Consider the following 14314-nt stretch of genomic DNA (forward strand, 5'->3'; position numbering starts at 1 on the left):
GCTCTGGGGTACGGGCTATATGTAGCCTCTATAGTGCATTCTTTATAACAGTATAATTGTTCGAGACATGATGACACATGCTATGGCATGAAACGTCAATGTGAAGAAGCAGTTTACATTCAAAGGTATAGGAATTGTGTGTTAAATGACCCAAAATGTGTTTTTAATGGACCTTTGATATGAGTTTTCTCCAGCTGGAATGGTCACCACTTTCCCCACTGACAGCACTATATGGTAACAATTCAGTTAAACTTAACTTAACATAAATAGCTAGCCAAATAATTTAGGATTAATGTATTTGAATGACAAAATCAATGTGTGGAGGAGTTGGGGTGGATGGGTGAGTCAAAAGCACTGGATTATCCTGCTGGAGCTCACTGTTCATGTCACAAAATATTAGATCAATGTCACCATTGACCTAATGTTGTGTTGCCTAAACAGTTTCCACACCGCAGGGGCTCGCACAAGATCCATGATTGCTCGTGTTGCCGGACATTTGTAAGAAAACGCACGGGAAACAACACAATAACTTTTGTTTTACAAACTGTTGTATGGAGATAAGTTGAGCTGTAAACTGTGTTCACCTCTCAAAGAGACGGATTTTTTTTTCTTGTAGGAGACTAAAATAGAGATAAAAGAGGGGGGGCGGACATGGAGGACACTGATTGCTAACATTTTTGCCACAAAAACTGGTGCTGTACTTTACCAACTTTGTGTTTTGAGCCTAAAAGAATAATGCAGCTTTCATGGACGATGTAAGCAAAGGTCACTGACAAGTTACGGGACTGCACAGAATTCATATTTGTTTATTACACTTTTTTCCAAACAAAGCAGAGGGATTGGTCTCCATAGCATACTCGCTTTTGACAAGTATTACGTTTTGTGAATGACAACATGGCCTCACCAGCACATATGTTGATACTGTAGATCCAGCATGAGGAGCCATGTGAAAGGTATGTATCTGTATTATGTCACATTTACAGTATACACAGGTGTTTTTTGCGTATAGTAGCTTTGTCATGTGTTGTTGCCCAATATTATGTTTTCAAGGGTTTTTGCGTCCACTTTTACCCAGATCGTAATTGCCGCCCCTTTTTCTACAGTAAGCTACATCGTGCATGTGATGATACATTACTCACACACACACAGACACACACGCATGCACACAAATTGCACACACGCAGAGCAAATGGGGGGACAGGGGCACTGACGCTGAAACCACTTCTAGACTGCCTGCAGCCTCCCAGGGAGGAGAGCAGCTCAGTTGGTGATTATGTAACCCGCAGTTACATAAAGGTGTATCATCATTACACTTAGACATGACTCCATATACATGACAACACTGGACATGGTAACAGAGATACACACCGTATCGTTTTGCATGCAATATTTACCAAAAAAAAGGGCCTTTGTGTCCCTGGTGACTCCGTGTTCGGTGACCCAGAGGTTGAATTCTCTGCTGTTTCTTATCAGCGTTCATCACGAGCAGCAAATGTCACTGTTTTTCAATCTCAACGGGATATGTGAGATTTCTGTTATGGCTGTATACCTGCACATGTAACATCCTTCAGCATGCCCCTGAGAGAAACATTACACCTGCCAGGCACCCTATCTGGACAATTACGCCACAAACGGATACATGGAGGAAACATGTCGGACTCCCAGCCCCCAATTCCCTGATCTGCTCGCTATTGGATCCGACAAAGGGGTGGGGGAAGTCTACCCGCATCGTGTTTGTGTGGACAAAAAATGGGTCAGTCTTCCAGCTCCAGCCACAGACACACGAGCATGGCTGAGTGCTTCTGAAAGGAGGGTCCCACATCCCAGATTGCTGTCTTGGGAGGAAGGCTGCCATGTGGATCAGCTGCTGATGTGTTTGAACCCTGGTGTGTGACACAGTGGCAGCCCAGTAGGAGAGGCATAGATTATTCCTCAGCCCTATGCGTCCCATCATGCAACCACTTGTCCTCTCTAATATCACAAAGCTTTGAAATCACCATGCAGTTAACCCCGTGCACCCCATTTGTCGGACTGCATCCATCTTCAGCACGCAATTGTTTTCCCACACTTTCAGGATGCGGCTGACTTATTGCTGTGGAAAACAAAAAGCTGAACTTCTTGTAAACACATAAACTAGACCTCAATATTTGGAGAGAAAAAATATATAAACACGCAAATTTGACTCCTGTAAGATCATATTGGACTATGACTCATTTCTGCGTGCGAGGCACACAAAATGTTTGTGTTGTTGAGAACTCGGAAGAATTGCTAATGAGTGAGCAAATTTCCGAAATCAAAGCAATGACCTGATTACCCAAACAGACTTTTTCAATCTTAGCCACAAGGCTGAAAGTATGAAAAGATAACCAGCAACACAAACACACACATAAACAGAGTTAAGAGCCTCACTCTCCCAGACACAGCCGAAACCAAGACCTAAATCCTCTTTCACGCACACATCTGCAAATTTTGGCCGCCGCTGCCACTGGACCGGGCTGACAGACAACCCTCCCCCCTCCCCTCTTCCCCTCCATCCTCCGTGCCTCGGCCTGCCCCCTCGGGCCCTCATTCGCCCGTCTTTGTCCTGTGAAGCCCCACAGATCCAGTTAGAGGGGGAAACTGATGCTGGCAGGCCGGGAACGCCATCTGCTCCTCTTCACTAGGACAGAGCAGCCACACTGAACGGTCTGGGACTGAACTCACAGGAAACTACAGACTTCTGATAATCGGTGAAGAACGCCACAGGACATTGGCATACTAATAATATATATATATACACCAGTAATGTCAGACATATGATTCTTAATCTTATGTATTGTAACATCAAGTAATGGTTTTAATTCCTGGATTATCTGCTTTCCCCCCTCCAGTTTCCACTTTGTGCCAAACATTTTCATCACTGTTAAACAGTCAGATATGAATGTGTTGGACTACAAGTGATGTGGGGTGCATGATTAAATGGGTTGATTGCGGTAGCAGGATTGGGCTGAGGACATGGGGGAAATGGTGGTAGAGGCGTATTCCCTTTCCACTGTCAAATGCAGAGTGTTTGAGGGCTCTCTCACAGACATTTCCAGCCCTTTTTAAACCCTTTCCGGAAATCTGCATTTCTGCAGCCTTTGCCTGAGGGAATTACCCACAATTTGTTGAAATCAAGGAATAAAAAGTATTCAATAAATACCCACAATTGTACATAGTACAATAGGACCCTTATCATGGTAATGTGTATGTCCCATTTGTATTCATACCATTTCTCAAACCCTTACAGCCTCTCACACTCAACCATTTAACAGGTGACGTCAGATAAGTCCCAGAGGGTTCAGGGTTTAAGGCATTAGGGGGGGGACATTGGGATTGGGCCAGAGTCAGCTTCACTGCAAACAGGGTTTTTATTAAACCCAAAGTCTTTCAAACAAAAGCATAAATCTGGAGCTCCTTCAGGAGCCATATCACCACAACCAAAAGCTAAATCAGCTGGGCGGCTAGCCAACTTATCGGTTTAAAATACAACAAAGGTTCACCCTGGGGATCTCGGTGGAACAAGAGAGCTCTATGCCGCAGCCAAAAATGCACCATGCGCTCGTTCTGCTGTGGTCAAATGACAAATTCAGGTTATGTCATGCCTTTTTTGCCAATAACATTTCAAGTAGTTCTTTTTTTGGTGAACACAGTTGTATTTTGTTGTGGTTTTTGATGTGCGTACAAGCACATCATTCCATTATGCACATTAAATTGTAATTATTACACCAGCAGATTACATTGAATTATGTTTCTGTTTAACATGAATTAAAGCATCAAATTTCTTAACTAAAACGTTGTTCATGTGGAGGCTTTACCCTAAAGTGTGAATTATTGACCACTTCGAAGAACCCCAAAACGTTGCATCTCCCGCATTGTTGACCAGTGCGCAGACCCTGCTGGCTCCACTGCAGCCGTCTGCGCTCAAAGGCACCTTGCCTCTTATCTGTGAGAGCGTTATTCTTTCAATTTTCCAACCCAGACCTTGGGGATTCATATCAGTGACCTTTGGGGAACGAAGAATCCCATCTGAGGGCTGATGTGAGTAATTCTGTTTCCTCTCAGGCTGTGAAACCAGGCAGCCCTGTTAGCGACTCTGCTACTGTAAAGTGTGAGACTGAATGAGGCCGTCAGTAACCATCTGATCAGTCCAGCCAGAGTGACACTCAGTGACCCCATGCAGGAGAGGATGCTGTAACCCCTCCAATGTGCAGCATGGACTGGTTTCTCTTTCTCTCCCTGCACTAAAAAAATCCCACCGAAGTGCCTTCAAAAAGATAAATGTCAGTGGCTCAAATCACAACATGAAGTGACATCCACATGGCAACAGTAAAAATAGATCTATCTGCAGGCCCTGTAACAAATATTTTCAGCCCAGCATCTCTGTGAGTGAACAAACACTGATCTGCTCCTACTGGCGTCAGAATAATGCAGAACTAAAAATAGCCCAAAATCAAATAGTCTAGGTTAGGTCGATTGAAGCTAATTTCAGTCCAAGCATTTCTATTTACATAACGCCTGGCAGTTTTATCGGAGAGCTACACGACACTGTAGAGCAGCAGCCGCAAAGATCCGCATAATATCGCTTAAAACCTACTGTTTAAATCTCACCATCAATAAATGAAGAAGAGGGCAACAGCACATGGAGATACTTTAACTTCTGGGAACCAGAGATGAGCTTTGATGATTAGTTGGATTAAAAGAAAGGACATTTCTATCTAGGAGCAGGTGAATTTTCTCTGTTACTGTCACAAACTCAATGTTACCTTTGTTCCCACAGACCTTTACAGGCAACTAGGTTCAGAGGGTTTTACAACTTCATTTATTCTAACTGCCCAGCATGTTGATCCTCCAAATGCAGCCGTTTACGGCCTTCATGCACCAGTTGTTATTGCTAATTCAGCGCCGCTAACATACACCGCGCAAAGGCTGTGTGTGCTGATGTCATTGGCACGTATCAGCAGAATAGTCAGTGTGCTGCAGCAGACTGCCCCCAATCGATTCCTGCAGGACAGTTTGCGTTCAGGCCTTCTTTCTGCTGTTGCCACTTCTCATAACATGTACCTCCTCAGCCCCTCTCCACCAGAGGGGTCAGAGGTCTTGTGCTTGTGGTCAGTTATGGTGGATATAAGGGCTTGAACCTGTACAGTACGGCTCAAGAGTGGTCTCTTCCAGTCGTGAACACGTTTCTGTGACCACATCCAAAATCATTGGATTATTTGCTTGGGGTAAACTAAAGAAGAAGATTTGTTATCAGGTATTATGGCTGCTATGAAGGAGTTTGAAATATATTTAAAAGACTGGGTAGATTCAATGGTGGAGGCCAAATTGTATTTGACAATTGACATTGTAAATGCCAAAAATAAAACAAAATTTCCCATATCCACTCTGCAATGGGTGGGGCAATAAAGTAAAACAAAGAGGAAACAACAACCCTTTGAATTAACAGATTCATTTTCTCAAAAACTGCTTTCCAAAAAAGTACTACTACCTAACCGAGTTTGCTCTCGTCTGGATGCTAATGACTGATCCATTTTGACTCGTAGAACAGTTTGAGCTTATTGTCTAAAATGTAAAGTCACAAAAGAGAACTACAACTCCCAGAGGCAGCTGGTAGTGAAGAGCACACCAATGAATGGCCACAGTCGGCGTGACGACACTCAATTTGGTCCATTTATGAGCGAGCCTGTGCATAGCTCGAGCAGAGGGCTCGCGGTAAATTCTTTGAGAGAGGAGCACATCATCCAGAGCTTGTTTAAGGTGGGTGTGACGCAAAACAGCTTTACAACAGAACACGAGGATTTATTATTATTATTATTTTTATCTGTAAATGCACAATTTGTTGAATTAATACCCCTTTTTGTAAAGGGACGCACGCAAGACAAGTGTAGTCTTCTAAACGCTTGAAATTGTTGTTTATAATTGTTTGTAGACAGTTGGTAATTTTCCGAAAGTGTTTTTTTTTTTCTTCTTTTTTTCTCGTGTGAATGGTGTGTGTTTTTGTTGGCGTGGCTGGCGCGTGAGCTTTCGTTACATTGTGACAGGCAGGTCGTTCGTGGATACGTCTCTTTAGCCATCGAGGGACATTTTTACCCGTTTGGTGTTTTTCCAACGAGCTAAAACGTTGACATGAATGTCGGTTCACTCTGTGTGGGCTGGTCGGTTCGCCTATTGTATGGTGGCAGACACTGGCACAGTGGGCACCGACAGACACACAGACGGGGAGGGGATTTTTCGGGTGGGGGTGGGGGGTCGTTTCACGTCTTTTGAATTTGTAAGCAGCAGACGAGTCATGTCCAAATCCACTTTTTCAAAAATATAGATAATGTGGCCTTCACCAGCAGCAGCTGTGTGGGAGCTATTTTTTTTTTCAACATTTTTTCTTCTTATTGTTCGACATTTTCTACCCTCGGCTCGTCTTTGTGTGCAGCTGCTTGACACGTTGTCGTGAAAAGCTCCTTTGTTTGCTTGCTGCTTGTGATGCTCGAGCTAATGAAAGCACAACGCTCACTGCAAACTGAATCTAAATGAATGTGTGTGTCTGTGTGGTTGTCAGCGAGACCAAGCCAATCAGCAGTCAACTAAAAAAAAAAACCCAAAAATGACAAGCCGTGGTGTCTCTTTGGCATGGCGAGGTGCAGGCGATGGCTTTTTGTGTTTTTTTTTATACAGGCGAACATACAAATGCTACTCTTTAATCAACTAGATGGCAACATGTATGAACAATAAGGGGAGGGGTCTTCCTCCATCTCTCACATACACACACTGCTATTGCCGTCGCCCTCCAAGATTTCATCGAATTTGAGTCGATAGTAAGTCTTCAAATGGCACTGCTGACCTTGTGATTGAGCACAAAGGTCCAGCTCTTCGATCTCGCCTTGCATGTTTATTCGGCTGTTGCAGCACTTGTGGTTTCTCTCCTCCTCCTGCGGCTCAAGCACATGGTGCAAGGAACAGGTGCTCCCCGGTGAATAATTCCCCCAGACATGGTCACTGCTCGGTAATCTCATTTCAGATGGTGCATATTGGCTGTTTTTCAAATGAGGCGACTGCGGGCCTGTCTGCACCTGGCACTGCCAGCACGTGCCCCGCCCTCCTCGGCGCCTTTTGTTTCAGCAGAATGAGACTCTCGTGTTCGTTAACGGCTCCACGCGGCGGACAGGCGGACAGGCTCGAGGGAAGGCCTCGCCTCTTGTCTCGATAGTCGGTTTGATTGCCCACAGAGTGGTCTGCATGTCGTTGTCGCCACACATTTGGAAGATAAACAATGGTGTGTGTGTGTGTGTGTAACATGCAGCTTTTTGTGTGTGGATGGATGGGCGGTGGTTGGTTGCAGTGCTAAAAGCGGCCGCTGGTGGTTGCCACTGAGCTTTGCTTTAACCTGGCTTGTTTACATGGTTTCACTGGAAATGTGGTAAAACATCCTCTAGATGTCACCACTGGAGCCACTTGCTATTAAGGAGTGAGCAGACTGTTCAATCAGTCTCAACAATCTAACCTTTTTCTCTTGTATCTCCCCCTTTTCAGGTAACATTGACCTGCGGCACATCCTTAAGATGGCAAGCTTTGACGGTGAGTTGCATAAAGCTAAGATTTTAATTGTAAACTATTTGGTTAGTGGCTCATGGTTCCTTAATGCATTTCATTTGCGTGTTCAGATATCCAGGTCAAGGAGCTTGACAAGAGGGCCTCTGGCCAGGCCTTTGAGGTCATCCTGGGTGCTCCTGCCCCAGATGCCAAAGGCGAGTTCCCCCTGTCTCCGCCCAAGAAGAAAGAGCTGTCGCTGGAGGAAATTCAGAGGAAACTGGATGCTGCAGAGGAGAGACGCAAGGTAGAAATGTATTGTGTAAAATCTTAAACCTAATGCAGTTTTTTAATCTAAAACCTTTACTATCTTGCACATTGAGTGAATCAGTAGTTGACTGCTTGTGTTGGGAGGGGCAACAAAGCAATGGGCAACCTATTCAACTTTTCTTTCTTCTCTTTTTTTTTTTACTAAATCTTTTTTCAGAACCATGAAGCTGAGGTTCTGAAGCACTTGGCAGAGAAGCGCGAGCATGAAAAGGAAGTGGTACAGAAAGCTATGGAGGAGAACAACAACTTTAGTAAGATGGCTGAGGAGAAGCTCAATCAGAAGATGGAGGCCAACAAAGAGAACCGCACAGCACTTATGGCAGCAATGAGTGAGAAATTCAAGGAGAAGGTCAGTGGTTAAAGCAAATTAATGAAGTTGCTTTTTTTTTCTTTCTTTTTTTTCAACCAGTTTAACTTGACCCTTATTTCATTTTTCCTCTTTACTAGGACAAGAAGTTGGAAGAGGTGCGAAAGAACAAGGAAACCAAAGATGGCTCCGAAGACTGATTGTTTCAAATGGGGGATTGTACAGGGTTTTTTACGTATCCAAAGATTGATTTATTTTTTGTTCCGCCAGTATTTTTGTTTTCACTTCCCACCTTTTTGAAATAAATCCAAGTTCTACTCTGTGAATTTTTCAATTTTCCTGCTATAAGTGTACTTGCGCTGGTTTTACTTGTGGATCATTTCCCCCACTTGTTGAGTCTGTTCCATTTGATATTTAGCTTGTCAGTGCAGCTTTTTGAAAATTTGCAGTGTACTCTTTTTTTTGTTTAATAAGGAAGCATGTTTCTATGCATAGGTATTTTATCCCTGCCTATTTCATAGTGCGTTTTGAAAAACTGTTCCTGTGAACCACACCTGTTCTTGGCACTTACTGTATATTTAAAAAAAAAAAAAAAGTAGCACAAGGTTTGACCAAGGCGTCGGCTGTTATACATGCAGGTGTTTCATGCGGCTTTGCTAGCTTGCTCGTGCACATTGAGTCTTGTGCCGCTGCTGATTCTTGGCTTTTGTAAAACAATGGGGTTGTCTTCAAAAGCACACGCTTGCTGTATAGCTGTGATCGACATGGAAATGGACACCACCTTGAGCATCGCTGACCAGTGGGCTACACATGGAATGCAAATACACTTCAGTGTCTCATTAGATACAGTGGCTAGTTGACTTGAACTGTTGTACTAAAACAAATAAAAATGTAAACGCACCGCTTTGCTGTTGCTAGTCTTGGTGTAGTTTTATGGTAGCTTGAGCCATAACTCATGCACACAATGAGCGGATCCACCTCAAGGTGTCGTCTTCCTCTTGGTTTTGAGCATTCAAATGATGAAGCTTCAATGAGATGGTAGCCTGTCAATGTGCTTCAATAACATGATGCAATCAAAAGAGCCCATCCTTTGGGTATTGAGTATCGAAACCGATCATATATTGGTAATTGGACAAGACTCTTAAAGCTACAGCACAGATTTATGTAAGGATGCTCGTGTAAAGGGATGGAGAAATGTTTTCAGCACGTCTCTAACGTCAGCCAAGTACAATGGTGGCCCATCAGATGCAGTGAATTGTTGCGCGGTGATGCTTTTGTGAACTGCGGTCCAACATTTTGAAATGGAATACTCTCCAAGATAATGGCGGATGTATTGTGACGTTTAGCACCTTCTGTGAGCCTGCTGTATTGAAAACTGCAGTCTTTGTCTCCCTCTCCTGGTGGTTAAAATTGTCAGTTTGACACCCAGATGGTAATCTAGAAAAGCCGAATCAAATTAAATATGACGTCATATTTGGGAATCATGCATCTATTGTAAAGTTCAGTAGTGCTACTGCATGTAAATAAATTTGAGAAGATGTGACATCAGTTAACCATTAAGTTCAATTACGATAATGGGAAGATACAAACTATTGAGTTGCACATCTGACATGTCTTTTTCTTTAAATCCTAGTTTTCTTTATATGGCTTTGGATACAGCAGCAACTAAAGAGAAAGTTATCCTAAAATATTAACATATTTAACTGTCACTGTGCATGTTTCTCTGTAAAACAATTAAAAAGGCTAAACATGTAACTTGTAACGACAAATATTTAAGGATCAATGTACAAAAGTTAACATATTTTATACATCTCCCTCCTCCCGCCGCCCCCATTAAACCTGCAGGCTGCTCCTCTCATTGCTGTACTAATGGAGAGAAGTGTTCAGATTATTTAATCCTTGAATAAAATTAGCAATACAGTAAAACAAACATATGCAAACGTAAAAGTACAAAGGTAGCAGCAACATTTACTAAAATCAATACATGTAAAAGTACACTACTGAGGTATTATTATGTAAACAGTACTCTTTGGTCCAGATGAAGCTGATTCTGTACTATATAAAATCTGAGAGGTAACTAATTAATGCAATATTCAAGTAAAGTATATATATATATATATATATATATATATATATATATATATATATATATATATATATATATATATATATATATAAAAAGTACTTGAATAAACTTGATACATTACAGAGTCTCTAGAGCAACTTCTGCATGGTGTAGTTTTGTTTGTATTCATAGTCTGTTTGATGGGATTGAGGTGGATTGCTTTTTCTTTTGGACACACCTCCATGTTCTGTTCTCATATTGTAGGAATTTAAATTCAATGTTCTTTTCTTTGTCATCTGTTCACAGACCAGTAGAGGGCAATGTTGTTCTTTACTTCTTCTCCCTGTTGCTTTCCAAGTATGGATCTTACCAAATAAAAGTAGGACTCTTTCAAATCCTGGATGAAGTCCACAATTTTTTTCTTTTTCACGCATCTTTGCAAATTGCAACAGGAAATATCTCACTACTTCGACGCATCACTAACAAACTGTGTACATATGACTGACTATGGATTTCTGTATATGGAAAAACTCATGTTGTTGATCTCGTACTGAATTGTAAATAACGTGCTGAAATGTTGCAAAAAAAAGTGTTCACATCTTTTCGTTCAGCAGAATTACAGCAATTCAACAAAACTGAAGTGTTCAAATTTCCATGTATGTAAAACAATACAAGTATCATACTTTAAGTACTGGAATGCACAGGGCTGCAAAGTATTACACATTTTATTCATACTGTATATCATTTGTTTGTTATTACAGTAATAAGAGCACACTGTTATTGTCAGTAATTAATATTTGTGCATATTCTTCGGTAATTAAGATGGTCTTCACGCATGCTAGTTGCTCTGTGAGGTTGTACCTGGGCCTAGCGGTGCTTTCAGCTACTTGCTAACACATCTTAGTCATGCAGGTATTAAGTCAATAAGTCCTCAACGAAACAATATTGGACATATTCCATTTTTGACCTGATGGTGGCACTAGATGAAAGACAACAACATGAACATGAACATCTGCACAGACACTGTTAATCCATCCGGTGGGTGTTGAGATACGTCACAGGAGAAGTGCAAACTTTGACTGGAGGAAAAGGCAAGGAATTCTATTAATATAATGAATAGTGAAGAAATATTCAAAATCAGTCTGGACACAAGTTGTGACAGACTGACGTATCAACATTTCCATCCCCGTAGATGATGAAAATATCATATTTTTATTTTAAAAAATCCTCAGCTTTAGCATCTTAATCTGCGGGGTAACTAGCATTTAAAGCTGCGCATTTCAGTGACGTAACATTGTCCTCTCTCTTCTGTGTTGACGTACGAGTGTGAAGTGTATAAAATGGAAATACCCAAGTACTTCAAACTGTACTTAAGTACAGCTCTTGACTAAATGTTTTACTTTCCGCCAACGTGACACCAGTTTGGGAGCTGCTGTCTGAGCGTTCATATTAACTTTAAAATATCATTTAAATCCGGCAGAACTCCTGTCAAACCTCATGAGCCCATACAAGAGCTCCTCACAGAAAGTACCTGGCTGAACACACGCTGTGTGTAATGCAGGCGGCAATCAGGGTGTCACCGTGAAGCCTGGCACTCGTCTGAAATTTGCTGTGAAAGAAAAGCGACAAAAGAAATATCACGGCTGTTAAAGTCCTTGTCGGAGAACTCATTCACCGTGCCTGATTTGTCCTGCCGTTCTTGCATAATTAAGGAAGAAAAGGAAAAAAACTATTGAAACGCTGCTGTCGGAGAAAGAAGCAATGTGTGGGTTAGGAAGTGAAACGCGGCGCTAACATCTAGACCTGGGGAGTTAAAGCGCGGTTAAGAAACAGAGCTAAATGACCTGTAATAACCCTCTGGGATTTGGCTTTTTTCACAGCAAGATTGACCAGAGACAACCTTCTTTGTAACAGCGTGACGCTGCCCTGCATCGGCACAAGAGCTCTGTGACATACAGCATGAAAAGGCCGTTCTTATGGTTAAATACACATGGCGTTAGCTCCGCAAAGTTTGACATGAAACTGGCTCTAATTGGCTCAACACTGCGGGCCTCCCCCTTGAATGATTTTACACAGACGAACAGTGTTGACAGTATAGACTGGGCGCTCATTATGACTCATTGCTTGCTAATGTGCAACCTGCAGATTACTAATCACGTGCATTTACTGCAATCAATCCTTGTTTTACTCTCCTGTGGTTATCTTGACAGGAAATACAAAGCAATTTACTCAGCCTTCATTGGAACTTGTTTTTTTTTCTGCAGTGGTTCCTTTTGTTTTTGCCTCTTCTCTTCATCTCACAGGAACACTCCTGTGATTATACACCTAACTTTGCACGGCCTTGCTCACTGATTTGAGGCCTTCTGCGCTTCTGGAGGAGCTCTGCCGAATAACTCGCGAAGAAGTTATTAACATCAACTCTTACGCGACCCACGGATGCCTGCTGGGTCTTGCCAGAAGGAGCCCTGACTTGCACTTTCAGTGGGAACGTGCATGTTTTTTGTTCTTCTCTATTCCTTGAAACCTCTTGTCACAGGGTTGCCTGGTGTCATCCAGACGTCACAAGATTACCCGTGAAAATGAATGCGCTGTAATTTGGAATTATTTTCGATGTTATCACTTTAGAAAAATTGTTACTCGACACTGCATCGCACTAAATAAAGAAGTACAGAGACTGCTGCAGAGCACACTGGGCGGGACCAATTAACTGCGATGTTTCCCTCCATGTCCCGTGTGAAAACGTTAACTCAACATTGATATTTATGTTACCTAAGACGATCGGAAACCTTTTTTAAGATATCATACGGACCACTGTAGAAGATACGCGACAAGTGTCACTCAATCATTAATCAGACCATTTATTCGTTACGAAGAAGGAGCCGAGCCAGAGATACAACGTGTTTCTTACTAAGTGCATAACCGAGTCTGCTCTCTAGAAGAGCGGCGGGTTACCTCTTCAATACATAAAACACACAATCACAGAAGCTCTCACGATGTTTTGCACCGTCATCCCATAGATGTTTTAAACCATAAGAACAACTATGATGTGTTTTGTCTTCAGTTGGGAACACACAGATAGAGCAGATCGCGAGTTCACACTGGAGTCATAACTAGGGTTAAGTTCACTCATATGTCACAGGCCAGGAAACAGAAATATTAGAGGCTGTGTTTTTTTCCAACATTATCGCAATGAATAAGAAAGTACAGAGACTGCTGAAGCGCACAGTGGGCGGGACCAATTAACTGCGATCTTTCCCTCCATGTCCCGTGTGAAACGTAAACTCAACGTTGATATTTATGTTACCTTTTTAAAAATATCATACGGACCACTGTAGAGGAGACGCTGTTCAGGTTAAACGCCGAGCATTCTTCAGGGAGCAACTAAAGTGGTTAAGTGGTAAAGATAGAAAGCATTTGAAACTTTGTGAAATCATCTTCACTTCTCATAGATGTTCAATTGTGTGATCGTCCCTCTGTTTAAGGCCATACCCCATTATTCCAATGGCATTTGCGTGGATTTCTAATGTTTTAACTCGGTATCTTAAACCCAATATCCCAAGTCCATCATGTACAGACCTTAATAATCTTTTCTGTTTCACGTTTCCCCTTATCTTATCTCATTTAAATGTTTGTTTGGAGCCACGTTGCTCCAAGTGAGCTCACAACGAAGAAGAAAGACGCGCCGGACTTTATCTCCTTGAGTAAACATAATGCAGAATGAGTTGAGTCTATCCTGACATCATCTTAATGAAAATGTCTGTGGGGAGGAAACAAATAGGGCCAAGCTAAGGCTAGGACTACAGGGAGTATAGCCGGTGTGCAGATAGGCCGAGGCGTGGAGGGATAAGGCAGGCAACGCCGAGCAGGGTCAGCGCAGGCGGCGCAGAAGGCACATTAAGGATGAGAATCGCAGATCAGCAGAGACGATGAGTAAGAGCGAGATAAAGCCAGGATGGGGAGGAATGATGACCTCGCATCTGAAAATACTATTCCAGGGCTGACTGAGTTTTTAATGCAGCAAAGAGATCCACTGTTCGTATTGAAAGCAGCACGCGTACTGATATCGTCGG

General features: G+C 42.4%; 1 protein-coding gene across 1 annotated transcript; it reads left to right on the forward strand.

The window, feature by feature from the left end:
* The first annotated feature begins 5694 nt into the window (after positions 1-5694).
* On the forward strand, positions 5695-9080 carry stmn1a (stathmin 1a). Its single transcript, XM_068575534.1, has 5 exons — positions 5695-5778; positions 7546-7590; positions 7677-7849; positions 8030-8221; positions 8320-9080. Exons 2-5 carry the CDS (start codon positions 7575-7577, stop codon positions 8377-8379), a joined length of 441 nt encoding a protein of 146 aa, XP_068431635.1. The 5' UTR covers positions 5695-5778; positions 7546-7574; the 3' UTR covers positions 8380-9080.
* Positions 9081-14314: the final 5234 nt, after the last annotated feature.

The sequence above is a fragment of the Clinocottus analis genome, unplaced genomic scaffold (genome assembly GCF_023055335.1).
Source record: "Clinocottus analis isolate CAN_PGR_092001 unplaced genomic scaffold, fCliAna1.0.p SCAF_14, whole genome shotgun sequence".
In the NCBI taxonomy this organism is placed as follows: Eukaryota; Metazoa; Chordata; class Actinopteri; order Perciformes; family Cottidae; genus Clinocottus; species Clinocottus analis.